We start from the raw sequence: 27,756 nt of genomic DNA, 5'->3' as shown, positions 1-27,756 counted from the left end.
ATGTTCTGAAGGCTTCCCACTTTCTTGGGGAATCAGGTTTTGATGGACATGTGATCACTTCCTCAGACGACAGAGGAAGAGGGCGAACAAGTGTGGTCTTTTCTTCGCCTTTTTTGAGGAAGAAGAGGACTTCCTGGATCTACTCCTCGACCTAGACTTTTTGGGTTTGTGACCCCCTTAAAGAAGACTCGGCCAAGTCTTTTCCCCGCTTGAAGAAAACGTCAAGGACTCCTCCCCCACCACCAATTTACCTCTCTGTTCCTTTAATGCTTTATGGGTCATCGATTGACAGGAACTGCACTCTTCTATATGGTGGTCGGAACCGAGGCACCAGAGGCAATTCCAATGGGGGTCAGTCAGCAACATCTTCCTCCCACATTTCTGGCATTTTTTTTAATCCAGTCTTTGGCGTGGAAGGATTTGATGATGACATTTTCCCGAACAGAAGCTCAGTTTTCTCGATCCGAAGGGAAGCGAACGGAAAAAACAGAACTGAGGCCAACGGGCGGGGCTCGAGGCATTTATGCAGCGGATGACTTTGACGCTCGATGGATGCCACCGAGGGACATCGACACCGCAGCCTCGAGTAGAGCGCCCTTTCTTTCCAAAGCAGCAAAGCTGAAGGTAAGGATATTTCCAAGATGAGGAATACATGGGAGGACACAATCCATTCGAAACGCCGTTGTTGTGGAATGGGTTCCCCGAAGGCCTGGCAGTAGCCTGCTTGCCAGTCAATGAGTGCATGATGCAGCCTGAGAGTCACCTGGAGATGGAAGCCTTCGACAAAGACTTTCCCTCGATTTACATGTCCAAAGTTGACCAACAACTAAGATGTCTTCTGAAAATGTTGTACGTGCCATGTAGAACTTCGATGCACAAGCAACGTCAAGCAAATGCAAAGCCCTTTCCGCTGACGGCGGATTCGGGAAGAAGCCGGGTTCACACCAAAGGCGCGTTGAGGTGGAATTCCCAAGGTAGCTTTGGCATAAATGTGGGGTGTGCACGCAGTACCAAGTTGAAGCAAGACAGGGCCTCAATCTCCCCAACCCTCCTGGCCGAGGTGATGGCCGCAAGGAAAGCCGTCTTCCACGAGAGAAACTGGAGCGGAAACTGATGCATAGGTTTGAAGGCGCCAACATGAGCTTACTTAGCCCCACATTGAGCTCCCAGGCCAGGGGAGGTAACTTCACCAGCAGGAAGGTTCTGAAGAGTCCCTTGAGGAATATCTTAACAAGTCTGAGACCACAGCGCCGGTCTGCCTGGAGGCCGGGAGTACCTGGATATGGCGGAAGGATGCACCTTGATAAGAGGCATAAGCCAGTACCGCAAGTCTGGCAGAAGTTGCAGGGCCGTGACCCGCAGCAGGATAATCTTCTAGTCTTGCACCATACAGAGAAGCGTTTCCTTTTATGCCGGTTGCACTTCAATGTTGACGAGGCCCTGCTAGGATGTTCTTGCATTAATCGGGTAGAGCATAAACCCTAAACTCTAGTGCTGCAGGAGCCATGTCCTCATGTTCAGAGACTCTGGGTTGTGATGCAGCATCTCCCGCCTCTCTGGACAGACACAGGTAGCCTGATTAATGGGGCCACTGAGACGCAGCAGGTCCAGATACCAGATTTGTCTCTGCCATGCTGGGGCGAAGAGTATCATCGCGCAGTGGCACGGACTGAGTGTTGTTCACTCTTAAGAGGAGACGGGGAGGTGGGGGGGGCAGCGTACAGGAACCGTCCCTCCCACAAGAACGCATCCGCCATGCTCTTTGGTTGAGGGAACCTGATGGCAAACCTCTGGCACTTGGTGTTCGCCGCCGTCGTGAAAAGATCCATCTGGGCGTTGTCCACCTTTGTCGAACAGAAGATCAACCTGGTCCTAGCGAAGCTCCCACTCATAGCAAGAAAGCAGTTCCCTGCTGAGCGAGTCCGCTATGATGTTCTTGACTCACGTCAAGTGAAACGGAACATGCCTTGATATATGGCCCACTGCATGAAGTCCTGGGCCTCCTTGGAGAGTGCCTGTGAGCGGGTCTCCCCTCACCTCCCACTCCGTTTCCAGATGGTTGTGGTGTTGTCTGAAGATTCTCACCACCTTGCCCTTTAAAGATGGCAGAAAAGACTCAAGGGCCCAGAATACAGCCCGTAGTTCCAGGACGTTGATGTTCAGGTCCTTTTCCTCAGGTTGCCAGAGCCCTCTGGCGTGCAACTGTCCGGTGTGGGCTCCCCACCCCTCTAGAGAGGCGACCATGGTGACAGTCTACTGGTAAAGAGAAACCTGAAACGGAGCTCCCTGGACGAGATGCTGCCAAACACCCCACGACTATCGCCTGGCAGAACTCCTTGTTGAGGGCGATCTTCATAAAGTTCCCCCGACACTTGCATTCACCCGCATCCAGGAACACCTGAAGAGATCTCACGCGCAGTCTGCAGAGGCTAACAAGGTTGATGCAGGCCGACGACATGCCCAGAAGCAACTTGATCGATCGCACCACCGCTGCACCTTGCCTTATATGGCTTTCACCATTTCCTCCTAGGAAGACCCCAAGCAGGTCACTGGCAGAGTTCCAGTGCCTCGACATTCTTGTCTTCGGGCAGGAAGTCCAGGATAGGGGCCAGCTTGTACCAAAATTCCCGGTCCTAACAGGACATAATTGCGAGGACGTTCCCCGCCTTGATGGTAGAGGCTGCCGTGTAAATTATCCTCTTGCCCATCCCACCTAGATTCTTCCCCTCCGGGTCCGGAGGTACCATGGCTGCCAAGGACTGGTTCTTCAAGCGTTTCCTAGCTGCGGCCAAGACCACAGTATCCAGTGAGGGCTGAGACCTAGGCACCTAGGAGCTGAATCTGGCACCCTGTACTTTTTCTACAATCGATCCCACTTGGTTGTGGGGGAAGCTGCGGGGGGGGCGGGGGGGGTGTGCGGGTTGTACAATTGGATTTTTCATTAGGGCTAGGCCCTCCTCCCAGATGTAGTCCAGGAAGGAAATGCACATTTTTTTTTCCTCGATTCACGTCGTTGATAAAGGAAACCCACCAAGTCTCCTCTGGAACCAACTGAAACAGTTCAAAGCCTCTTGACATGAAAAAATGAAAAGATCCTATGGGGCTCGTCCACATGTGGAGTCTCCCCATCAGCCGCGATGAAGCAGTTCTCCTCGGTACCAGTAGCCATGGTAGCTGTGTCTGTGCACGGATATGGGACTCAGGAGTCTTCTCGTGACAAGGTGACCGAGGGATCGGCTGATGCCAAGGACCCGTGCGCCCCCTTTTGGCTTTCTCTTCTGCAGGGGAAGAGTTTACCCTCAGACGTTCTGGAGCCTCCTGTGGAGGTGCAGGTCGCGATGGAGGCATCATTTGCTGGATTTCGGTGACCAGTGTGTGTAGGGTTGATAGAATGTCCAGAGATGCGTCCCTAGGTCTAGGGGTGAACGGAGCCAGCGGGGTCAGATCTGCGCCGATGCATCTCTTCGGCACATGGGACTGAGGTACTCCTCCCCCAAATCCTCCCCCTTCGTGGTCTGAGCAGCACCCATTGTGAGGTTCATTCTCCCCTTGTTGGTACTCAAGTAGATCTGCTCCAATCTTCCCAAAGTAGCATGCTGGTCCACGTGCCTGGGAGGCTCCACAGGTGGGAGTATTTCCCTCAGGAGGTTTCCGGCTCGGAGCGGTCACCTGATCTTCCCTGTCCCTGGCTCCTTTGCTGCAGTCTCCGCAGCCATATCTCACCTTAGAGGCAAGGATACCTGTTGAGCAGTCGTCACTTCCTTTCTGGATCCTCTCTTTCAGAGCTGTAGTGGACATGGCTGTCTTACACGACTAAGTGCTTGTGGTTGGTTTTGTCGACGATGCGGTCTACTCAGCTGACTTGGCATGGTGCCAAGTCTTAGCTGATCGACTTGTCTCTTGACGGATTATCCGCAGACACATGGAGTTTGCACGGGGTTAGTGACTCTCTTCAAATATGCTCCTTTCGTTGCCAGGCTCACCGTAGAGTTTGACGGTGATGGCAATTATCTAGTCTGAATCGGGACCCGCATCAGCGGTAGAGCTAGCGGAGCAGACTTTGGCCTTCTTTTGGACCCCTGCAATAGGGGCATCCTCAAAAGGATATCGACCTCATCCCAGAGGGACAATGCTGCTCATACCGGCCGGTCCTGCATCAGAGGCCTAGCTTGATTTGAGCTACACCGATAGTCTGCTTTATCGGTCTTTTTTGGTTTTCTTTGAGACACCACAGCACACGCCGCATCCTTCCTCATTGCGGTCCGGGTGCAGGCAGTATACGCATTTATGGTGCCGATCCTCCAAAAAGAGGTTTCTTAAACCACACTTTGTGCAGAGTTTGAAGAGGCTTCGACAGTTCCTTTTTTTCTTCATCCATGCTTAAAGGGGCAATGTAGGCACAAGGCCGGGCCTTCTCTAAACTTTGATGATCCAACTGGATGAAGATCTTCGCCGGTAGCGGAGCCCGACCGCCGGTCTGTGGCCTTTGTCAAAGACAATAAACAAATAAATACATTTTAAAAACAATAAAAATCGTTCAAACTTAACTATTTTGGGTAAATAATTTGCAAAAAAACATGAATAGCTCAGAGAGCAACTTGAGGACTCCCAAAACTGAAGCCTGCGGTAAAAATCTGAAGATGGCCACCCGGGGTGAAGCTTAGGGAGAGGACTGTCATTTGATGGGGGCAGTATGACCCAGACAGCGATTGGTTTAGAGAAGAAACACAGATTTAAAGTGAAAGTGAAACTTTTTTTTTTCTTTTACTGAGGATTCCCAGCCTGGTGACAGGGAATATTCATAAGCATGTGAATCCATGCCAGATCACATGCTGGAGAACTTAAAATTAAACACAAAGGTACTACAATAAAATGCCTTCAAGATCTAAAGTTGTAAAGAGCAGGAAGGAAATTTGCTCACCTGTACTTTGTGGGCACAATATGGCACAAACAGACGCCTTCTCAATGCGCCAGCGCTTACGTGCCTTAGGTGCCCTGAAGGCTGCTGAGAAACTTAGTCCTGAAGGACTACAGCCCGAACAGACATGAAACTACTAGTACAGCGTTACAGTTGTAAAACATAGGAAGACAGCGATGCGGTAAGCGTGAGCACTATATCCTTGCTGCTGTCACTAATCTAAAATGCAAAAGCAATATTTTATTTATTTTTTTACATTTGTAAAGCGCACTGCAGCCCTAAGGCATAGAGGCGCTGTATGCTAAGAATATGAAGCTCTGCAATGCCCCTAAAAACAAGTGCAAATAGCAAGTTTTAAAAATGTCAAATTAAAGCAATTTCTATTAAAATGCTATACAATTCCCCACATTTAAACTCGTGGTTAGCAGTTACTCATACTGATTGCCAGAAATTGCAAGCATTCGTTAGGTGTGGGGAGAAAGCCCCAGTGATTGGTCAAAGCGCACACAGGAACTCACATGACATGTTGCTCTTCTGCTACTGAATATTCTCTCATTGCATCTCTAAAAACAGTGTCCCACTTCACAACCAATTGCAGAGACAGGGCAAAGACTCTGAAAAGCTAACAGACATTTTCAGTTCATACCAAAACTAACCAGCAAACTAGAAAAATCTAACAGCTGGGCGCCTGTAGGTTTTTGCAGCATATAGCACAGGCTGTGTGTACAGCACCTAATTCCCATTCATTAATTCACTCAATGTCTACTCAAAGATATGACTAACATATGGAGGCTAAACTATTCTGTTAATCATTAAGAACAATTCAGAGTTATTTACATTCTGAAGCTACAGGCTGGGAAACCGGAGAGACCCAGGAAAGCAAGCAGTACCTACAATTAGAAAACACTAACTACACATTAATGAATAACTTCCTATACAAGGAAATGTTACCTATTCACAAGGGGGAGGGCTTTCTTACAAGTTCTTACTTACCAGCTTAGTGGTTGTGGTGCTTCCACTTTCTGTCCATCCACCTCTAGGTCCTGCAACTCCTTAAAGTACTTATCCTTCAGACAGTGTAGAATTTCCTTTGCATGGCTGTAAAATAAAAGATCAAGGAACAGTTGAAAGAAAAATATATATATACTTTCAAGTTGTGCTGCTCACCAATCCTGAAAGCAAAAGGTGCAAGCCTGATGAACAGAAACAATGAAACACAAACAGTATTAATTCAGAGAATAAGAACTTAATAGCCAACTAGTTGTACTCCATTTGCCTGTAAAACTAAGTTTTGCTAGAAAGCACCTTCCAAACAACTTAAATTCCACCTTACAATAGGTACAAAGCAGAAAAGCTACTGTGATGAATCCGATTAAGTCACTTCTTTCCCGGGGGTGACCTTTCTCCTCAGGTGCCAGGGGATGTCAGTCGCTACTTGAATCTGACCCTGGGGGTGGCTGTTTGAGGGATGATCACGAGAGGCGACCTGCAAGGGGGGCGGCAAGACATCAGATGAGACACAGTTTCCCTGCCAATTAAGGGACCTTCGACCCCCTTCAACCCTAGGGATAATCACTTCATAATGGGCTCATCGCTTATCCCACCATTCTCCAAAAGTACTGTGACGAGCAGGAATACAAGTAAACTAAACAAGATCCCTTTCCCAGAACCTACGGGGATGATCCCTAATGACTCACTAGTGAGTTCTAAGAACGATACTGTGATGAGGGAGAAGAATGGAGTCATGAGGATTAAAAGTAAGAACAACTTACAGCAGTCTAGTCTTTCCCAAAATCCTATTGGCCAGAGCCGGTATAAAAGCAAGGAAAGACTCGGGAAGTATGAGAGAGGCACTCCCTGGAGGACCTGGCTGAAGGATTAGTTTGTTGAAGAAGGGGGCTGGTGGGGGGAGACTTGGACTGCTGCTTTAGAGAAGGGGGCACTCTTGCACCCGAACACCTTGTGGAGAACTGGGGAAACACTGGGAACCGCTGTGGCCACAAATGAGGGGTGTACTCCTGGGAACCAGAACAGTGAAAGAAGCTGTAGGCTCCTTCACTGGGGAACTGCAGCTAAAAGCGGGAATTTCAAATCTACTATCGCTACAGCTGAAAGGGGGATGCTGGCTTGAGAGGTCCTGTCCTCTCGGTGCTGACTGGGGGACCGCTGGGGTGCTGCAAGGTCCGTGGAGCCAACAGGCTCGCAGAAGAAGCCAAGGGACAGTATGCTGGGAGGACTCCAGAACGGGAAAGAAGGCTTCCTGGCGTGCGCGGGTACCCAACGGCAGCCTCCATGCTGCTCGAGCAGAGAGAAACTCAAAGAAGGTGAGAGGGAGCCACGAGGGGCACAGAAGTCACAAAGCAGAGGCAGTGAACCCAGAGAAAGAAAACATGATGCCGTAAATGAGATGCAGGCTTGCAGTGGAAAGTTTGACGCACATTAAAGGGGGCAGGTAAGCAACCAAGGGGAGCAGGGACCCTGGGGCATTTCGGTAGTACTACCGACAGCATCAGTAAACGAAGTATATCAGAAAAAACAAGAGATTCCATATTTCTTAAAGAAGCAAATAGGACAAAAGTAAGCCTGTCAAGTATACAAATGTGTGCAATGTAATTATATAAGCAAAACCCTGGCAGGGGAGTATACCAGGAAGATTCAAGTTGCAAGTTTGTTCATATGGGAAATCACTGGTAAAGGAGTGTACCAGGCAGGGTCAAGTTGAACAGTATAACGTTTATCACGTGGGGAGGTCCTGAAAAGGATACATCAGGACTGAGTGTAATATATGAAAGAGGAGAAGAAACCTGGCAGGAGAGTACACGAGGTATCCTACCAAGAATCAGGCATGCGGCCAATTTGTTTTGCATACCAGTTGTGTTATTGATCAAAAGAAACCCAATGAATCGACATCCTTAAAACTATAAAGCAGAGTGAAGAGAAATCCAGGTGAAGGCAACCACCCTCTGGAACTGGGAAACTTATCCTTCAGGAAAGTTTATGTTTGAGATAGGCATTTACTTTTTGAACTATACACTTTAAGGCCAAAGAAATGACCATTTTCACCTTAGAGTTGATTTTTAGAATGTGAGGACCAGAATAGCACTTTGGACAACCAACAGTACAGTCCCTTAGTTTTGTTTTTAGGTAGGGCAATACCTCTCAGAGTAGGGCTAGAGAGGCATTTTTCAAACCCCTTTTTACTTTAATAAAGGCTTGTGGCCAAACTCACGAACCCTGTATCCACATTCAATTCATGGCTCCTCACACAACACAGGAAAGCAACACAAAGTAACAAATAACAGTATGACTTATGACAAGCCATTATTCTCAATCTTTTTCTTGAGGATACTGCCAGGGCTGGTAAGCATGCATGAAGGCCACACAGTGAACAGCCAGTCCGTTAAAGGACAAATGGATGGACAAGCTAAGCTAGGATTTATTTAGGGGTTATGCTGAAACACGATTGAGCTTTTAGGTTGAAAAGGTTGTTCTGATTTTGAAGTCTGCCTGTTTTATAGCTGTGGTTCTTTTAATGGTTTCCTATTTTGACCCTGAAATAAACTGGGCAAATATATACAGGATCTAAATAGGTAGGCTGCTTCCATGGTCTGTTTTTGGGCGAACAAATGCATTTGTGTCTAAAGAAGAGGTGGCTCCCTTAATGTACCTAACGGTATTAATGATATTCTGCGGTTATATAGTGTAGAAGACATACATTAAAAATGGGACATTGGGATGATGAGCACTGATGTCTAATTAAATATGGAAAGACAAATGCTTGCAGGATTGAGTGTCCCCTTCAGGAATGCTCCATGTCATCCCTAGTAATCAAGTCCCTTTCCGGGCCGTAAAACATGGAGTCGGTAAGAACAGGGGCAGCAATGGACAAAGATCTAAGCAGGCGGTGAACATCCAAAGGGGCCGCCCGCCCATTATGTGTTTACCCAATTCAACAGCACTGCTTATTTTAGAGACTGCATTTTGAAACAACAAACATGCACATTGTCTAATAGAGGATACTTTTAATCTGGACAAATTAGGAGCGCTTATGATATGATATGGCATTTGTAACGCGCCTATACACAAGTGTTTCAAGGTGCGACTTAGGCGGCGTTCGAGGCACAAAAGGAGAAAATGACCTTGAAACAGTGGGGAATGTTCATCACATGGTTAGAGGCAACAGTGCAGGGGAATAACAGCAAAACTAGGGGTTTATGGGAAGTTAATGACAGATTGTAAGGAGAGACAATACCAGAGTTCAAGGGAGAGCGGGGGGAACAAGAGCCACCATCTGAACACCCCAGATGATACAGGGCAAAGAAAAGAACGAGCAGGAAGAACACGAGAGCGAATCAGTGGAAGAGACAGTTGAGCTTTTCACTAGCATGCGGACGGCTGTGAGAGCAAGACAAACAGCAGCAGATCAGCTCCGGGGCAGTTAACCTTTTAACACTAAGTCGCGGTGCTACAGAGGCCCAGAAGCAGCAGGAAGGACATTTGTTGATCGATGCACCTCCCCAAGATAAGTTGTCCGCGAACAAAGGATGTACAATAACATGGAAGAGACCCCTCAGGTCTTTCTAGTTCCCATATGTGCAGGATACGTACAATGAAACGGGAGTTCTCATCGGAATGGGAGTCCTCCACCCCCCGCCCACGGTCCTTCAGACACCTCTTAGACAAATGCCAGCAATGAACAAGGAGGGTGGTCAACACTAAAATCTAGTACGATGCATCTAGGACCCACAACGAGGAAGCATGTCCATGCACGCCCTGGAGACTGCCTCAACAACCAAAGCCTGCTTCTGGAGTGAAGGTACGCGGCGGTGCGACGCAAAACGCAGGTGGAGGGCAGTGAAGCAGGCCTATCGCCCACACAGAACTAACATGCAGAAGACACCAGAAGGGGGTAAACAAAACCGCCAGAGAAACCATAACTAAAGGGAGGCTAAACCACCATGCAATCCTCACAGAGCTGACATTCAGAAGACCCCTGAAGGGGGTATGCAAAACCACAAGTGCAATGACAGCCCAAGCAGTGCCAACCAGGCCCGTAGCCCATGCAGGGCTAATAATCGCAAGAACCCAGGAAGGGTTTGAAAAGACCACGGACAGAACATAAGTCGGGCCTAGCAAGCCCTTGGCTTACCAGAAGCCGAAAGCAGGAATACCCAAACAGGAACAAGCAGAAAGTTTAAGGACCAAGAGGCACAAATCAGAAGACCTCATTAGGTTCAATATATCCCTGGGAAGGGGATAAACCAAGAACTGTTTTGACTAACCGATAGAGCAGTAGTGTGTCAAAGAAGCAAAGAAGCAGTAAGTGGCCTTTATTTTTTATTTGTTCTGAGCTGAGAGCTTGCAGAGACTACTGAAAAGAACTTTAAGTTTATACTTTGAATCCACCAAATCGGGAACCAGAAGCAACTTTTGAGAACTCTTTGGTGGAGGTCAGAAAACCAGCCACCACCTATTTAACTTAAGGGGAGACCCGCACTATTCCAAGTCATAACTTAGATTGTCTTAGTCTTTTAGTGTTAAGACCGATATTAAAAAAGGTAGCATAGGACCAAGTTAATTTGTTCGACATCCTGAGAAGCATAGGTTTTGTTATTTTTGGAACATAGTGGTAGGGCTTAGAAAAGGTTTTCTTTCATTGCAAAGAGTTGTGTTGACAAATGTCCACTTGTCAGTCTCCTATATCTGACTTAACACAGTGCTGGACCTGGGCGGCAGGGATGTCCTAGTTCAGGCAAAGGAGAGAACAGTAGCTACAATTCCTGAAATATGCCAGAGGAACACCAATTGGGCTAATATCTCAAAGTGTAAAGAATAAATTCCCCATGGACTATTCAGATTTAAAGTGGTGTTCACTAAACATTCTTAGCCTCACTAAGCCTGATGAGACTGCCCAAGAAGAGACAGCAAATTCTTTTGTCGTGGGCCTTTTACCTAAAGTCCAAGCAAAACTTAAGATGGTCTGCCTTATGATGCATACAAAAATAGCTAGCGGAACTGTTGTATGCCAGAAACAGAAAAAGTTGACTTTTGAAAGCAGCCACGGCAGTAAGGACCACTGTGGACCCATAAGGACCCTGGGGCCAGGGTAGACCAACAGACAGCTGGGGTTGCCCAATCAATAGGGCCAAAAGAAGGGTGCTGCCTGACCCCCCCCTAGTCCAACTACTGCAGGCAGGAGGGGCATTTGAAAAACAAGCATTGGCAATGCCAACAGTTTGGGCATTATGTAGTCGGGGGGGGGGGGTGGGAGGGGTAGTACTTTCCAGGCACAGCCGTAGAGGCTATAACTGGCCATCGATGGTAGCAGCTGCAAACAAGTGGGAGTACCTGGTGTGAAATTGGCATCATGGAAGGAGACGGTTGTGGTGTGGCCAAGCAGCCATGTTGTAGGTCATGAATTCTGTTGCTCCTGAGATCTGACATTGATCCTGGTCTTAAACGGAGGTATATGCATATCTACATACCTGAAGTTAGAGCACCGTGTACACGAAAGAGGCGTGCACAGCTGAGAAAAACAAAAAGGAACCTGCAGTGCGCTAAAGTCCGGGACCGGACCAAATGGGGAAAAAGATGGCGGGCGGAGAGGACGGAGACCTGCACACAGCTGGTGACCCTCGGAACAAATCCCCGACATGTGTGCTCAAGCGGCAGCAGCCCATAGTGGACAGTTGAGAGATCCGGGACAGCTGAACTCGTTAAGGGTCACGTGCCCTTCTCCCCTCCCCATCTTCTACCCCCTTTCTCCCCCCCCCTTTCTCCTCCGAAAGCTGTGTTGGCAATGACCAGGAAATTCTGTTGAGAGAAAAGCGACTGGCATGAAGACCATATGGATGAAGTTGGGACGCATAGAGCTACACCCAGGTGTGCTGACAATCACAGCCCCACAGGAATACGAGGTGTTAACTGTAACCGTGAATAACAAGTAGCAGAGAGTGGGCTATTGTGTAGCTGCCAGGAGATTACTGCAAGGACATGCACTCCGAAATGTGCACCCGGATACATTGTAGCACATTAAACCAGTGAAGCCACATGTGGGATAGCCTGCGAGGAGGCGAAACATTGGAAATAAAGGAGGACGCTGTGAGGCACCATGTGAAGAAAATTAGCTGCCTGGCACAGACCAGCCGGACGCAGAGAGGACGGCTCAGCTGCACAACGCAGCGCAAAAATAAATGGAGCACAAGTCATGTGAGGTCCTGCAGCATAGGCAAGGCCACACGAGGGAGGGCTTTGTTATACGGCTGCACATGGTGCGTACAAACCAGGCGCTGGCAAGATTGTGTGAAGCTGGGGTGAGGAGCAGCGCAAAATATGTAGGGGCCAGGGCTGCTGCCAGACATCTGTTTTCGTGCCATGAGGCTGGCGGCGGCGGCAACCCTGCTGGGTCCATTGTAAACAAACAGTATAGCAGCTAAGCAGACAGCAGCCCATCACACAAAAAGGAAACGACTGGTGCAGCCCTATGTCCACGTGGAGGAGGAGCAGACATGAGCTAGTGCTTGCCTTACAGTGTTATCTCCTGAACCCACAGCACAAGCTGCAAACCCAGCTGCATACCATATATGCAAGTCTTTGGACACAAATTTGTGCTGTGGTTTAAGTGAACTAAACTGACAGGAAAGTGGGAACATGTGAACCCACACTAGCTGGTGAAAGCCTAACAGTGAGGTAGGGCTGAGTTTGTGTTTGCTGATATGTACTGGCAGCCATACACTGATGACTCAAAGTTAACAATCTCCAACATACTGTACGGGCTGCAAAGCATGAGAGGTTTGCTTAACGCATCAGCATATTGGAAGGAAGGGTGGTCAGTCATTAGGACTCAACAGAATGCACTCAGTGCGACAGACAAAACGGAAGTGACATATGGTGGGATTGATATAGAATAAGCGGTCTTGGCTGGTAAACCAGAGTAGTTGTATGCTGAACTAGCAGCCGCACTGGGAGACATAAGGACACAGTGCAAGAAGGTGGTGAAGCCTGCCAGAAAGGACTGGACGCACAGCAGAGAAATCATTAAGTCTAGGCAGCAAGTTTATCAAGAAGTGTCTGGAGGAGCATGACGGATATCTAGCTATGGCGTCCAAAGCCCAGAAAGGCAAAGGAAAGCAACTGACATTGGAGGCATGCACCAAAACAGGGTACCCAGAGAAGAGCACGACCCAAGCGACCTCTGCGCCTACAGCCTTAGAGAAGAGATCAGCACATCCTGGAAGCCATAGCCTCCTTGAAAGAAGCACTGGAGACCAAAATGAGCATAAATCTAAACTTGTTGAGACAAGACATGAGATCACTGGATGAACACACAGGAAAGTTGGAGAAGGAGGTAGCGGAGAACACTAGCGGCTTGAGGTCAGGGTACTGCAGCAACGGTGCGGAATCTGGAAGAAAGGGCTGAAGATGCAGAAGGTAGAGCCAGACACAACAATGTACAAATTATAGGGCTCCCAGAAGCAGAGGAAGGATCAAACCCAACCGACTTTATAGAGACTCTTACTACAGGCAATAGGTCCAGGATAAGGAGACCCCCGCCCAGGCCAATCAAAGCCCATATACTGAACTATTGTGACAGGGAAAAGATCCTCGAACACTTCCACAAAGATGGAACAATCCAACGTGCATGGGCCACGATAATTGCATACCAGAATTACACCCTACAAGTACAGAAGTAACGGATGGACTATACATCGGTCAAAAGGAGGCTGAGAGTGCTGAACCTGAAGTACATGTGGCTATATCCAGCCAGACTGAAGATCATTCACAAAGGCCGCGCTATCTTTTTTGATAAAAAAAAGGACGCAGATAAATGGATGGACACAGAACTTGCCAACAGGTGCAGAGACAGGCGGAGAGGCAGAAACAAGTGGATAGAGCCGCAGCAATTAAAGGACATGGGATGTCAGACATTGCAGGACTGAGTGTAGCGTGCCCTCCAGATGGAGACCTCTGGAACTAAATTTGACACGACAGGAGTGAACACTGTGGTGCCCACATCGCACTACGAAGGAACATACCACACCCAAGATTGGATTGGTTTATTTTTTACACTAGTAGTTACGTATCCGCCCACTGCGCCCCAAGCACCAGGACGAGACCCTGGAGCTGAGCCAAGAAGTGGGGATGCCCGAGCACAAGGGGATGGGGATGCCTGAGCACAAGGTATTGAGCTGGGCAATTATTGGGCGGGAGGGAGGGGGGAGTTGAGGTAGTACTTTGGGAAGCTGCCTATAGGTCCACACAGAGAATGTTGAACTTGTATATTAGCATGCTTGGAATCTTTAAATGCAATGGAGGAACTTCGAATAGCGTCCTAGAATTTCAGGGCCTTAACAGTTATATTAAACTTAACACGAGCATGACTTACCCGAAGCGTCATAAAATTGACATTGCACTGTTGCAGGAAACCCATCTCACCAAGGAGAAGCAAATGGCTCTGGCTAAAAAACGGTGAGTTACAACGCTGGGCTCTGCATATACGCATATGCGAGGGGAGAACTAATGTGTAGCACCGTCGGTACCCCAGATGGTGCTCGAGACTTTCCAAGATACAGAAGGCAGGTTGTTCGTAATACGGTGTCAGTTGGAACAGAGAATTCTGTATAACTAACATATGCACCCAACCAGAAAACTGAGGCCTACTTCTGCATATTACGAATCAGTCCGCATATAGACAGCACATTGATATGGGGAGGGGACTTTAATTGTATGCTCAATCCGGCATTGGACAGATCTGATACCAAGTTCACTCAGCCTGCTCCCTCCACCAACGCCCTGAACACACTGTTGCGAGCATTTAAACTCTCGGATTTAATGGCATACACTATACCCGCTGACCCAGGGATATTTGCATTATGCTGCTTCTCAAAAACTAAACACTACATTAGATTATATCTTCACAAGGGAAGACACCTTGGGGGAATTAGAGAGGGCAGAATATAAAGCACAGGTATCAGATCATGCCCCGCTGGTGGTTACATGGTGGGTATCGCCTCTAAGGGCATGCATTTCAACGTGGAGACTCAGAAGTGAGTCTTTAAAAGACACAGCCTTGCGGGAACACCCAAGAAAGGGCGTGCAAATTACTTTATACATAATACGGGGAGTGTTGCATCAGCAGGTACACTATGGGAAGCTTTTAAAGTCGTGATCAGGGGGACTGCAATAGCCAAAGCGAACTGGGCGCAAACCGCAATTGAAAGCGATCTACGTAAAGCAGAAAGGAAATTGAGGCCCAGAGCAGGCTCGAGAGGTTATCGCCCTACAGCAAGAGTGCATGGAAAACTGGTACAGGCTAGGTAAATTGAGCTATAGGAAATATGTTTAACAACAGCATGCTGAAGGGGACAAAGCAGGACTCTTACTAGCCTGGTTATACAAAAGTGAAACAGAGCACAAAATGATCAGAGCGATTGAAACAGGGAATGGAGAGGTCTGCGAGACACAGGAGATTAACAAGTGTTTGAGGAAACGTCAGACACTCAAGAGTTCGATATAGAAGCAGCCCTTGAATCGATAGAGCTTCCCAAGCTGGATGCGGAGGAGGCAGCTAAGCAGAAAGCCCCCATAACTGCAGAGGAGCTGGTACACTATAAGAGGGTTTCCAACGGGTAAAGCTCCGGGGGCAGACTGAAAGCCCAGAGAGTTCTACAAAGAATTCATAACTAAGGTCAAGCCCCCCCTATTAGTAATGCTGAACAAAATCGCTGGATAATATGTATTTTGTAGTTGTCCCTAAGGGAGTCAATCATTGCCCCATTTAAGCCCAACAAACCAGAAACTGAATGCGGCTCTTACAGACCCCCTTCGTTGCTCAATCAGGATGGGAAGATACTTAGAGCCCTGTTGGCGCATAGGATAAAGCCAGTAATGCATAAACTTGTACACCCTGATCAGTCAGGTTATGTCCCGAATAGGAACATTGAATGTAATGGGAGGCGACTGCACCATGTCATTCACCGCACACATGACAGTGTCCGGCTTATGGCAGTAGCCTCTCTTGACACTGTTAAGGCAAGAGTCCTACATATATCAAATGGGTTAAGTTACTATATAGTTACCCAGTTGCCAGAGTTAAGACACCACCATATCCGAGAAATGGAGATTGGGCAAGGGCACTAGACAAGGTTGCCCATGGTCTCCTATGCCGTTTATATTGGCCTTAGAGCCGCTAGCAGTGCATTTATGGAAAGAATACCATGAGGCAGGATACAAGGTAGCACACACTTGATCTCCCTGTATGCGGATACTATGCTCCTTTAGCTACAACTCCCAGACACTAATTTACAATATATACTGGATGTGTTTGAGCGCTATGCTGACCTTTCCAGCATTACAGTGAATGCGCACAAATCATGTCTGTTCCCCCTGGCTGGGTATTTAAGTAGACCCAGTGGCACGCTGCCGGAGCGGGTTATCGAATGGAAAATTGACACATTCAGGTATTTGGGAATTAACGTGCTCCATGACCCGGAGGCAGAACATATACTAAACATGCGATAGGCGGTGAATAAAATAGAAATCCATGGAATTTAGGGCCAAGCTGCCACTTTCCTTAATGGGAAGGGCAACGTTGTTGAAAATAGTGGTGCTTCAAAGGCTGCACCACTATTTCACAAATGTCACATATAATATGCCTAAGATTTTCTTTTAGGACACTGAACACTATCTGCCGGAGATTCCTGTGGTAAAATTTGTGATGTAGAATGTCATTGGGGAAATTGCAGAGACCATACGAGCAGGGAGGTATAAAGTTGCCGACTTCAAGGCGTATTTTGTAGCGTGCCAACTTCAATTTGTCACATATTGGTTGTCGGATGAACAGTCCCAAGACACCGAATTACTACAACAAGCATGCACCCCATTTATTTTGAAAGAGATGGTGTGGACAGCAGCATCACGAGACCCCAGTCCTCCACTCTTGTTGAAACTAGGCAAGGAGATATGGCAAAGAACCTGCCGTATTCTGAGCAAGGACACAACTTACCCCAAATCCCGCTGGTAACACTAAAGAGTGAAGATACACAACTCAGGTTGAACGTCAGGAAATATTGGGAGCCCAAAGTGGTGGCGACATTAGGAGATGTATTAAGGGAGTCGTTTGGGGGCTCAGTCGACCCAGCACAACAGAAGCAAGTGGCTGCGCTGCACTGGAAGTGTAGCCCTGGCCCATTGGTGGTGCAGACACTGCAGTGGTGTGATCCGCTGCTGCCTTATAGGTCCGATATGGCTAAAACTCCTAAGCCAGGGAAACAAGAGGTTATCGCCACAATGCTGCAGTCTTCAGACAAACAAGCGCACTGAGGTCGTCCAGGTTCATGCCGTTTATCCACTCCCAGCTATGTTACCACAGATATCCACCAAGTCTGACCTGCAGGATCTGTTGGCCAAAATCCATAAAGAAATCCACAAGAGCATGGAGGAACTCTCCCACAAGATCCTGGCATTAGTTAAGAGTTTGAGTTTGAAGCTGAGAACAGGGTTTCGGAGGTAGAGGATACACACTGAGCAGTCCTATGATGCCCTGGAGAACTAACAGGAAGATGGGGAGAATCGCTCCCACAGCAATAATATTCGGACACGAGGCATCTCTGCAGGGGTGCCCAATTAAGGCCTAGCTACTTTCACGGTGGACCTCTTCCGATCTATTCTGGAATATCCGGAGGATTCTGAGATTGAACTTGACGGGACTCAGAGGGTGAGAACCCGTTCCACTCTGGCCCAGGACAAGCCTGCTGATGTGTTGTCCCGGGTCCACTTCTTTAAACTAGAGGACGTATAACAATGGCAGCAGGTAGGCCCTTGGTTCGCCTCATGACACTTTCTCTGTACCAGGACCTAGCATCAACGACCACGGCAAAGCGAAAGGCGCTGCGTCCACTGACTGAATAGTTGCGCACCAGGAAAGTGCCTTACAGATGGGGCTTTCAGACCGCACTACTTTTTTCCTCATCAGGAGAAGCACTAGGTGGTCCGAACGCTGAAGGATGCAGAGAGCCTGCGTAACTCAGACATGGTGGGGGAGGGAAGTCCAGAGAGTGAGGGGCTTGAGCCCAGGTCCCGGCCTGGCACAATCACAGAAGTGGCAGAAAGTGGGCAGGGGGAAGCGGGTGCAGAGGCTGGTCAGAAAAGTCTGAATACAATGAGGGTTTGCAATGTGACCTGTGGGCGGGAGTGAGGTTTTCTGCAAGGAAGGGGTTAATGAGTGGTCCTTGAGGGCAGGGTAGTGGTACTCCTGGAATCTGGGGTGCAGTTTGGTGATCGACACATGAGTGGTGGTTCCTTTCATCAGGGGCAAACTCATCAGCAGATCTGCTGCTTACACTAGAGAGCGATAAGTGATCAGAGCAGGGTTTGAAGGGGAGGTAGTCAGGCCCAACAGCAGCACAAGCAATTGGGGTCCCATAAGGCACTGCATGAACTCAGAATGGCATGTAAAAAAACTGGGAGGCGCACCTGGTGAACAGAACGGCCCAGGCAATGATAAAGACCAAAGATGTTTATGCAAATGACAATCAAGCCAACCGTCTTTCTGGTAGCCAAGCTGCGTAAACTTCAATACCGGAATCCGTTAGCCTTGTACGATGGGAAGGGGGTATTCCAATAGGGTGAGGCAGAAAAACTGGGGATTTTCTAGGCACATTTCAAGACAGTATTGGGGGCGGGGCGCCTGTTCGGGCAGAAGTTCAGGTGGATTATTTGCAGGGTGCATATCTGCATAGTTTATCCATTGAAGATCGGGAATCTCTGGAGGCACCTATCTTGCTGGTTAAAGTGGAGTGGGCTATTGCGTCCTTAAAAAAATAAGCTAACCATTCCAGATGGATTTACGGTTCCCTTTTACAAGAGGTTTTGTGCACTCTGGGTCCCCCCTCATTTGGTGGATCTCTAGAATTCTTTTCGGGTCTCTGGTATGGTGGTTCACTCAATGTGTGACTACAACTGTTTTGATCACCAAGCCAGGCAAGGATTCGGTATTGTGAGATTCCTATCGCCCCATTACCCTTACTAACACAGACTCAGAGATGGTCTCTCTATGATCTTAGCCAGTCGTATGATGGATGTCCTCCCTGGACTCACAATCAGGCAGGATTTATTATGGGTCGCAATACTCACAACAATGTGAATCAGGTCCTGAACCTGTTGTAGGTATGGCAGCGTTCAGAGGTAGATATGGGGATTATCGCGCTTTATGCCCACAAGGAATATGACAATAGTAGACTGGCGGTACCTTCGAGGAGTTCTAGAGCGGTTTGGTCCGGGGTTCATAGGCTGTGTGAATTCACATCCCTCTGGGTCATCAAGACCTTGTCATCCAGCTTACCGATCACTAGGGGCACCAGACAGTTTCCCGCTGTCTGTTGATTTCTGCCCAGAGTATGGCACCATTTGCTAGCCGAATCAGGGCTATTGGGGCTATAGCGGGGAACCAAGTAGGTGGAATGGACTATAAGGGGTCTCTTTACGCAGGTGATGTGTTGCTCACCCTGACCAAGTCCTGCTCGTCCCTTGCCGAGGTGCTGCGCGAACTGGACGGATTTAGCTGAGTCTCTGGGTTCACAGTAAATTATAAGTCTCACAGGGTAGATGTTTTTGTGGCCCCAAGCTAGGGGCACGATTCGCATTCTCACCCTGATATAGTGGACTCTGGAGGCTATCCCCCATTTGGGGGTGAGCATCCCTACCAGCTTCTCGAAGTCTTTGTCCAATTTCTCGCCGCTGTTCCAGGAGCCATCTGAAGATTTAATGAGGTGGGTTCGCCAAGAGATATGTTTTTTTGTCATATTGCTGCAGTCAAAATGAACCTCATCTCAGGGAGTGGCAGGGTGCTAGAAAGCCCAGTTAAGTTGGCCCTGAGTCTGAGCTCCTGGGCTAATGCTACATAAACCGGTTTCTATCCTGCCTCGTCTGCAAGGCAATCATCTTGACACTGGATCGGATATGCAGGAGAAGGTCTGCTGCCTGAAACAACGTACTGATGGACATAAGTGCCTGTAAACTGCTCGAATTGTGAATACCATTTTCGGCATCCCCTGGAGGCAAAGCCCACCATCGAGATTTCCTCATGGGTGCAGGCGGAGTAGAGGAGCACCCAGCCGAGGCCAGAGACAAGCAAATGTGTGCTCAACGGAACCAGAGGCAGGCCGCTGCTGTGGGGGTTCTCTAGGGAGGAAGGTGGTGGACGCGCCAGGCCAAGACCTGACAGAACAAGTATGGGTGATTAGCGTGCTGCAGAAAGCAGAGCAGTCGCCCAGGGATCTGTGCCAAAGGAGCGGAGGCGGAGTTGGGGAAAGTCCAGCTTCATCCCAGCCGCAATAGTACAGTAAGCACAGGGCTAGATGCCTCAACTGCAAGGGGCAGCAGCGGATTAGGAGAGGCGGGTCAACTCGTACATTTCTACTCGACGGCTCTCCCACACCTCCGGTTCAGTTCCCAGAAGGGAGCCCTCCAGTGTGCACATGCAGGGCCCCCCTGGCTTTCTCTGGGTGGACTAGCACGGTGAGATAATACCCGGCGAACCTACGCTGAAGACCACACGTTGGGGAGACATCAGTAGCCCTGATCCGGGGAGAACCCCCAGTGCGTTTAGCAAAGGAGGGCACAGAGACATATACACCGCCCCCACCTGCAGAGCTGGTGCCAAGGCTCGAATTGCATGCTTTTAAATCACAGGTCTGCTGGAGAGACTGGTGATTGGGGGCTACAATTTTGCCAAATCCTCCATTGGAGGGGGGGCGGTGTGGAGAGGAGAGCCAGGTGTGCCAGAGACACACAAACATTTTCAGAGCAGACCCAGAAACGTGTTCAGTAGGATGGCAAAGTCGCAAAAATCAGGGAAGCAGCAGGCCAAACTACACTTTGAGACCCCGGCCAAAACTCTACCACTTGGGGACTGCTCCATGATGGACGCCTCACAATTCTCAGTGCTGGATGGGCGGGTGGAGGAGGGTGGTGGGGGCGCGCTTGGTGACATCAAAGCAATGTTGGACCAGGTCCAAGCATTGTTAGATGGCAAGATGGATACCCGAACATATAAGGTAGGCCATATGCAGGTACATGGCGAACGGCTGGAGGAGGTGGAAGGCAGAGTGTGAGCCTACCACTGCCAGATGGGACCTACTTGCGATAAAAAAAGCAATGAAAGAACTAATGGACAAACCGAACAGGATGACCTATAGTCCCGTTCTCGCCTTAATTTGCAAATTGGAGGGGGGGGGGTGCTAGAGGCAGCAGACCAACATAGCATGGAGGCTATGGTGGAAGGCCTGGTGAAAGAAGTCCTGGGAGACGAGGAGTTCTCAGCTGTGTTTATAGTGGAGAGGGCACATTGTGTTCCCAGCAGGAGGCGGCCCGTACCGGGCACGCCGGCCTGCCCCCTGATCGCCAGATCACTGAACTATCGGGACTGAGACTTAGCATTACATAGAGCCAGGGAGAAGGGCTGTTATTTCAAAATGCACAAATCTTATTCCCAGACTTCTCGGACAAGGTGCAGAATTGGTTAAAGAGAGGCTTACGGAGCAGGACAAAGTAGGACATGCTCTTCCCGGTGAAACATAGAATGGAACATGACAGCAGGACAATACTTTACACCCCGGAAGAGGCGACTGCCTTCCTCGATACCCTCACCAAGGTACGCGAAGCAGAGGAAACAATGCGTGATGAGTTTTGTCCTCCGGCATACTACACTGATGGGGATGAGACTTGTGGGCGAGAAACGCTGGGATTTCAGCTTCAGGTGGGGCACATTTCAGTTCTGAGGATCGGCCAGAGGACTGGCCCGGGCAAGCCCCCTGTGGGAGCTCAAGTTTGGTGTTACGGTGAGGGGGTGTTGGTGGGGGGGGGGGGTACTGGCAGGTTGGGGTTGCTGGTGGGGGGGGATTGGGGTTATTCTTTTGACAGCACAGTGGAATCGAAGGTCACTTTCATTTCAAAACCAGGGGTGAGTCACAGTAATTCGGTCTATGCAAAAAGTGCACTTCCTGAGAGAGACACCAACAAAGGTAAAACCTGACTGGTCACTTAGAAGCATCAAATGGAATGTGAGAGGCCTGAACTGCCGCGTATACGCAGAGACATGTGGATGTTGCGTTTCTACAAAAGAAGCATTTAATGCCTGGTGGGGAAATCCAAATTTGGGCTGAATTGGGGGCGTCAACGATATGTCTCCCAATACCCCAAAGGGTTGTGTGTATTCTCCTGCACAACTCAGTTGGGTTTCAGATGGTTAAGATGGTCAGAGATCCACAGGGGAGAGATCTGGTGGTACATGGTACCATTCATGGCCGGTTATATACCATGGTTAACTACTACTGCCCAAATCAGGATTCAACTGACACCCTGGAGTGGATTAAACAACAATGGGCAGGGTTACCATCTGTGGAAATCATATGGGCTGGTGATTTCAATGCGGTTATGGAACAGGACCAGGACCACCCGTGGGGGGCGGAGGCTCACCGTCCAATATCAAAGTTTGCATGTAAACTGCAGGATATATGCTGGGTGCAGAGGTCAAGGATGTCTGGCGGACTAGGAATTCAGGGGAAGGGAATACAAATTCAACTCTTCAGTCCATAATTTGGCATCTAGGGTGGATTATTTCCTTGTTTCTAAATTACTGATCAGGGGCGTATGAGGTATCCATACTGGCGCACACACTATCAGATCATGCCTCGGTGCTGCTTACCATCGAGCGACCTGGGCTAGATAAAGGGAGGGCCTGTTGGTATTTAAAAAAGTGAGGGGCTGTCGGATGGGGTGTTCCGAGAGAGATTGACAAAAACTATAGACACTTTCTTTGAAATCAATGATGCGTCTGAGTCAGTTGCGACGCTGTGGGAATGTTTTAAATGCTTACTAAGAGGGGAATGCATTTCCAAAGAAGCCGGGTGTTGAAACAAATTTGCAGGGATCTCACAGACACTAAAACCCATATACATGAATTACAATCTGAGACGGCCACCTCCACACAGATAGAACAAGCAGAGATCAAAAGACAGTTACATACATTTAATGAACTGGCGCACAGAGAAGATCCTCCTGGGGAAAACTGTGGTGCGACAGTAGGGGGAGGGGCAACGTCTGGGCAGGCAAGAGCTGCTAGACCTGAAGATTCTAAAAATCGTGTGCCGTCAATAAGGGATGCACAGGGTGTGGAGAAATTTGCAAATTCGACGTAGTCCAGGAATTCTATAGGTTCTATGTTAAATTATACTTCTCTCTCGATTGTCGTTTTCCCAGCAGGGGATAACAATTATTTGGATCCAAGTCACCCTGGACTGGTGCACAGACGAGGAAAGGGCTTGGTTGGGCCGACCTGTGTCGCTAGAAGACGTGCTGACAGCAATTAAATCCCTCCCATCAGGGAAGTCTCCAGGGCCTGATGGATATACAGCTTAGTTTTATACATGTTATGCCCAGAAATTAGTACCTTATTTACTAGGGATGTACCATCAAAGTCCGAGGGAAGGCCAGCTGCCAGAATCCATGAGGAAGCACTGGTGGTGGTGCTTAAAGGAATGGTTTGATCAGAAATATTATTGGCCAAAAAGATGGCCAATAATAAAACAAATATCTAAAATATATATATTTTTTTTAAGTCCCTATGGAAAGTTTCGAGCAAATGAAGCTTAAACTTTAAAATTACAAGAACTAGGCGGCATCCATTTTGTGATTTCAGGCAGCGTCCTCTGCTTTTGCGGCACTAAACAAGCAGCAAAAGCCCCCTACTGGGAGCTTTTGCTTACTGCAGCCCGAGCAGAGCTGAGGAGGCTGCCTTCACTTTCATTTTACGTTTTCTGTGCTTCCCCAATCCCAGGGAAGCACAGAAAACGTAAAATGAAGGCAAAAAGCCGAGGCGCACCAATTAAAAATATAACGTATTTGTGATTGCTGTGGTTGGAAAACCACAGCAATCACAAATACAACAACAGTGTTATTCTGACAGCGGTAGCTTTCGCGTGGAGTCTCCTAGGCTCCCCCAACCCTGAGGGAGTCCAGGAGACTCCCAGCGAAAGCTGCCGCATTCAGAACAACAACGTTTTTGGATTTGTAAATGCTGCGGCATTTACAAATCCAAAAAGGTTGTATTTCTCACTGCAGCAGCTTTCGCTTGGAGTCTCCTGCACACCCTCAGGGTTGGGGGAGCCTAGGAGACTCCATTCGAAAGCTGCCGCAGTGAGAAACACTGTGGCCTTTCTAAACACCCGCGTTGTGATTCTGCCTATAGTAGCTTTTACTTTGGGGCTCTCGGGCTCCCCACGGGGAGCCTGAAAGCTCCAAAGTGAAAGCTGCTGTAGGCAGAAACACTGCAGCATTTCAAAACACCTGCGTTGTGTTTCTGCCTGCCTTGGCTATCACTTTGGGTCAAGGATGTCTGGCGACTAGGAATTCAGGGGAAGGGAGACCCAAAGTGATAGCCAGGGCAGGCAGAAACAACGCGGTTGTGTTTCAAAAACGCTGCGGTTTTACTTTCTAAGTTTCTCAGGCTCAGAGGAGCCTGAGAAATTTAGAAAGAAAAACCGCAGCGTTTTGGAAACACAACAAAGTTGTATATATGTTTGCGGTAGCTCCAGCTTGGAGCCCATGGGCTCCAAGCTGAAGCTACCGCAAACAAATACAACGTTTTAAAAGCTACGATTTTATTTCTAAGTTTTCGGGCTCCTCCAGCCTGGAAAACTTAGGAAAAAAACAGCTAGTGCTTATTTTTGAAAAAAAAAAAAAATAGTACTTACCGAGATGCAGCTGCAGCTTTCCTGCCTGTAGTCTCCGGTCCCCGTCCTCCGAGTCCGGCACCAATGAAGCAAAAGCCACCCAGTGGTATCTTTGGTTTACTACAGCTAGCTGGCTTTTGCTTCTTTAGTGCCGCAAATGCAAGCACAGGCGGCATCCATTTTGTGAAACTTTTTCTGCGCTTCCCTGGGCTTGGGGAGCACAGAAAACGTAAAATGAAAAAGAAGGCAGCCTCCTCAGCTCTGCTCAGGCTGCAGTAAGCAAAAGCTCCCAGCAGGGGGCTTTTGCTGCTCGTTTAGTGCCGCAAAAGCAGAGCAGAGGACGCTGCATGCAATCACAAAATGGATGCCCCCTAGTGTTTGCAATTAAGTTTGAGCTTCATTTGCTCGAAACTTTGCATAGGACTTAAAAAATATATATATTTTAGGTATTTGTTTTATCATTGGCCATCTTTTTGGCCAATAATATTTTCTGACTGAACCATTCCTTTAAGCCGAGGAAGAAAGACGACTGCTCTTCCTACCAGCCCATATCCCTTATTAACCTGGATAACAAGATGCTGGCATCCAGATTAGCGCTGTTAATGCATAGGACGGTAAAGGCAGATCAATCTGGGTTTATACCAGGATGCTCCACTTATGGCATGTGTAGAAAATTTGGGCTAATGACAGTGCAACAGGATGACCCTGTGGTGGCCGCACTTCTAGATGCTGCAAAGGCATTTGATTCGGTAGATAGGCAATTTCTGTTGGCAGTGTTGCGCAGGATGGGTCAACAGTTTATTTTGCTAGTCTCTTTACTTTAGACTCAGCCATGTACTAAGGTCCGGGTAAATGGCCAATTCACCTTGAATAGAAGGCTGGAAAGTAGCACTCGACAGGGATGCCCCGCTTGCCGCTGCTATTCGCACTATCACTTGAGCCGCTGGCGCAGGGGACTAGGGAACGCCATATACACGGGGGGGGGGTTTAACTCTGTACATATAGGGTGGTTGTTTCCCTCTAGGCGGATGACATGGTACTCCCGTCACCGACCCGAAGTGCAACCTACACCCGATCATGCGGGACATACTGGCATTCAGAGATTTCTCTGGGCTTAAAATCAATGCTACTAAATCTATCCCTTTCCCGCTCAACTGTAGCATTGAAAACGTTATGGACAGGTGGGGGTTTCAATGGCAGGAAGAACATCCGCATATCGCCCGAGCCCCGCATGCTCTATATGTACACAATTATCACAGAGCGCTGAGCAGGCCAAAACCACAGTAGAAAGGTGGAAGGATCTCCGTCTCAACCTTCACGAGAGAAAACCTCTGGTGAAGATGATGCTGCTACACAGGTTTCTATAAGCGTTTCTTAATGTCCCACTAGTGGTATCTAGAGAGTATTTCCACAATCTAAGGTCAGTGGTTCTACGATTTATCTGGGCTGGGAAACAAGCCAGGATTTCTTGGGACAAGCTTGCTGCACCAATATGCATGGGGGGCTTGGCACCGCCGGATTTTGAAACATACTACGAGGTGGCCCAGGCAGGATTCCAAGGGACATATGGAAGTGGAGAGAGCATTGGCGTCGCCCTTCCTTTTAAGCTCGGTAGCCTGACAGCTCCCGATAGAATTAACCAGGTAAACAGGTGGACTTTATGCCCGAAATGAGCACAATTCCAAAGGCAAGGTCATCTACTCCCCAACCCTACCAGTTATATACATAATGTATACACTAGGTCAGGCTTAGGAGTACAGCTGGTCTGTTTGGTGACTTCAGGGTCCAATATTAATAGTGGTACTGTTAAACTACTTCAATGGGATGTACTCAAACAGTTCAAGGGGAGTAGGGGACCCCCGCCCCTCCCCTGAAGTTTAATATTTGGTTAAAGTCGCAGTTCACTGGATTAACGGTAAGCCTCTGGAAACCCGTCATGAACTATGCAAAACACAAAAACAAAGATCCAGGATTCTGCGCCCAGTAATGTCGGTACGTGTTTTATTGAATTGCCCTTTAGATAACACGTGTTTCGGCCTCTCAAATCAGGGCTCTTGTGTTATTATAATTCACTATGTTCATTTATTGGTGAAATTAACATCATTAGACCAATATGTTCATTCACAGAATGCACCCAACCCAAGCAACAACAAAAATTGAAAAAACAAGTAGGCGTCCCTTGAAAACTATTATGGAATCACAGAAAGGAAAAATACATGTAGCATCTATCCATAACAATGTATTAATATCACCACAGACCGAGAGCTACGGGTTGGCGTTGGGGATGGATGCATAGGGTAGGAAAATTAGCAATCAAAGCAAATTGTAAATATACAATGTATCCATGTAAAGTCGGTGAACATATATGAAATAAAAATACAATAAAAAAATCCAATAAAAAACACAAATGTTGCAGAGGGAGAGGTCAGAGAGCAGGATGGAGACAAGAGAATCAAAAAACAAGGGAGAAGGAGAAAAAGAAAAAATGGTAAGTATACTGTCATAATCCCTTTTCAGATAAAGTATTCCAGATTATACCGTAGTGTTGCCATGAATTTACCCAGTGTAGGGTTAGTTGATCAATTCTTAGCGTTAATTGCTCGCCCTCTCAAATTACGGGTACAATCCCATGCTTATATTTCTGGTGGGGTGTTTAATGAGAAAGTGATTAGTTCCTATATTATAATTATATTATGATCTAATGTTCTGTGTCAAAAACCGTAATATTAATTAAATCCAGATTAGGAAACAACCAATAGAAGTCAGTGACAAAATGAAGTAGAGAGAGCATGTCTTAATGTGCCATTCCATTAATGTCCTAATAACGTTAGCAATATGTAAACAAAAACACCCCATATCTTATCCAAAATCGCTAGTGACAGCAAAAAAAGGAATTGCTAGTACATAAAAGCATCTTTGCCTTGTTGAAAAAAAAACAAACAAAACCCTTGTGCTTAAATTCTGTGAGTTTTACTGTAACTTCCTCGAAATCCTGTTATAATGTCATATGCACAAGCAAATGCACTAACAAGAAACGTTGCTAATCCGTGCAACTAACTTCATTTACACAACGTATGTATTTCAACTATAAGGTTTAGGTGCTGCTTA

General features: G+C 47.9%; 1 protein-coding gene across 1 annotated transcript in view; it reads right to left on the bottom strand.

Annotated features, from left to right (window-relative positions):
- NSUN2 (NOP2/Sun RNA methyltransferase 2) overlaps positions 1-27,756 on the bottom strand; it is a 1,120,965-nt gene that overhangs the window by 994,965 nt on the left and 98,244 nt on the right. The window contains exon 3 of the mRNA XM_069613723.1: positions 5,912-6,016. Within this exon, the coding sequence (XP_069469824.1) occupies positions 5,912-6,016 (105 nt within the window). The remainder of the gene's footprint in view (positions 1-5,911; positions 6,017-27,756) is intronic.

This window comes from Ambystoma mexicanum, chromosome 5p, assembly GCF_040938575.1.
Source record: "Ambystoma mexicanum isolate Mex_15411 chromosome 5p, UKY_AmexF1_1, whole genome shotgun sequence".
Taxonomy (NCBI): Eukaryota; Metazoa; Chordata; class Amphibia; order Caudata; family Ambystomatidae; genus Ambystoma; species Ambystoma mexicanum.
This window is presented reverse-complemented; position numbering and strand designations above follow the sequence as displayed.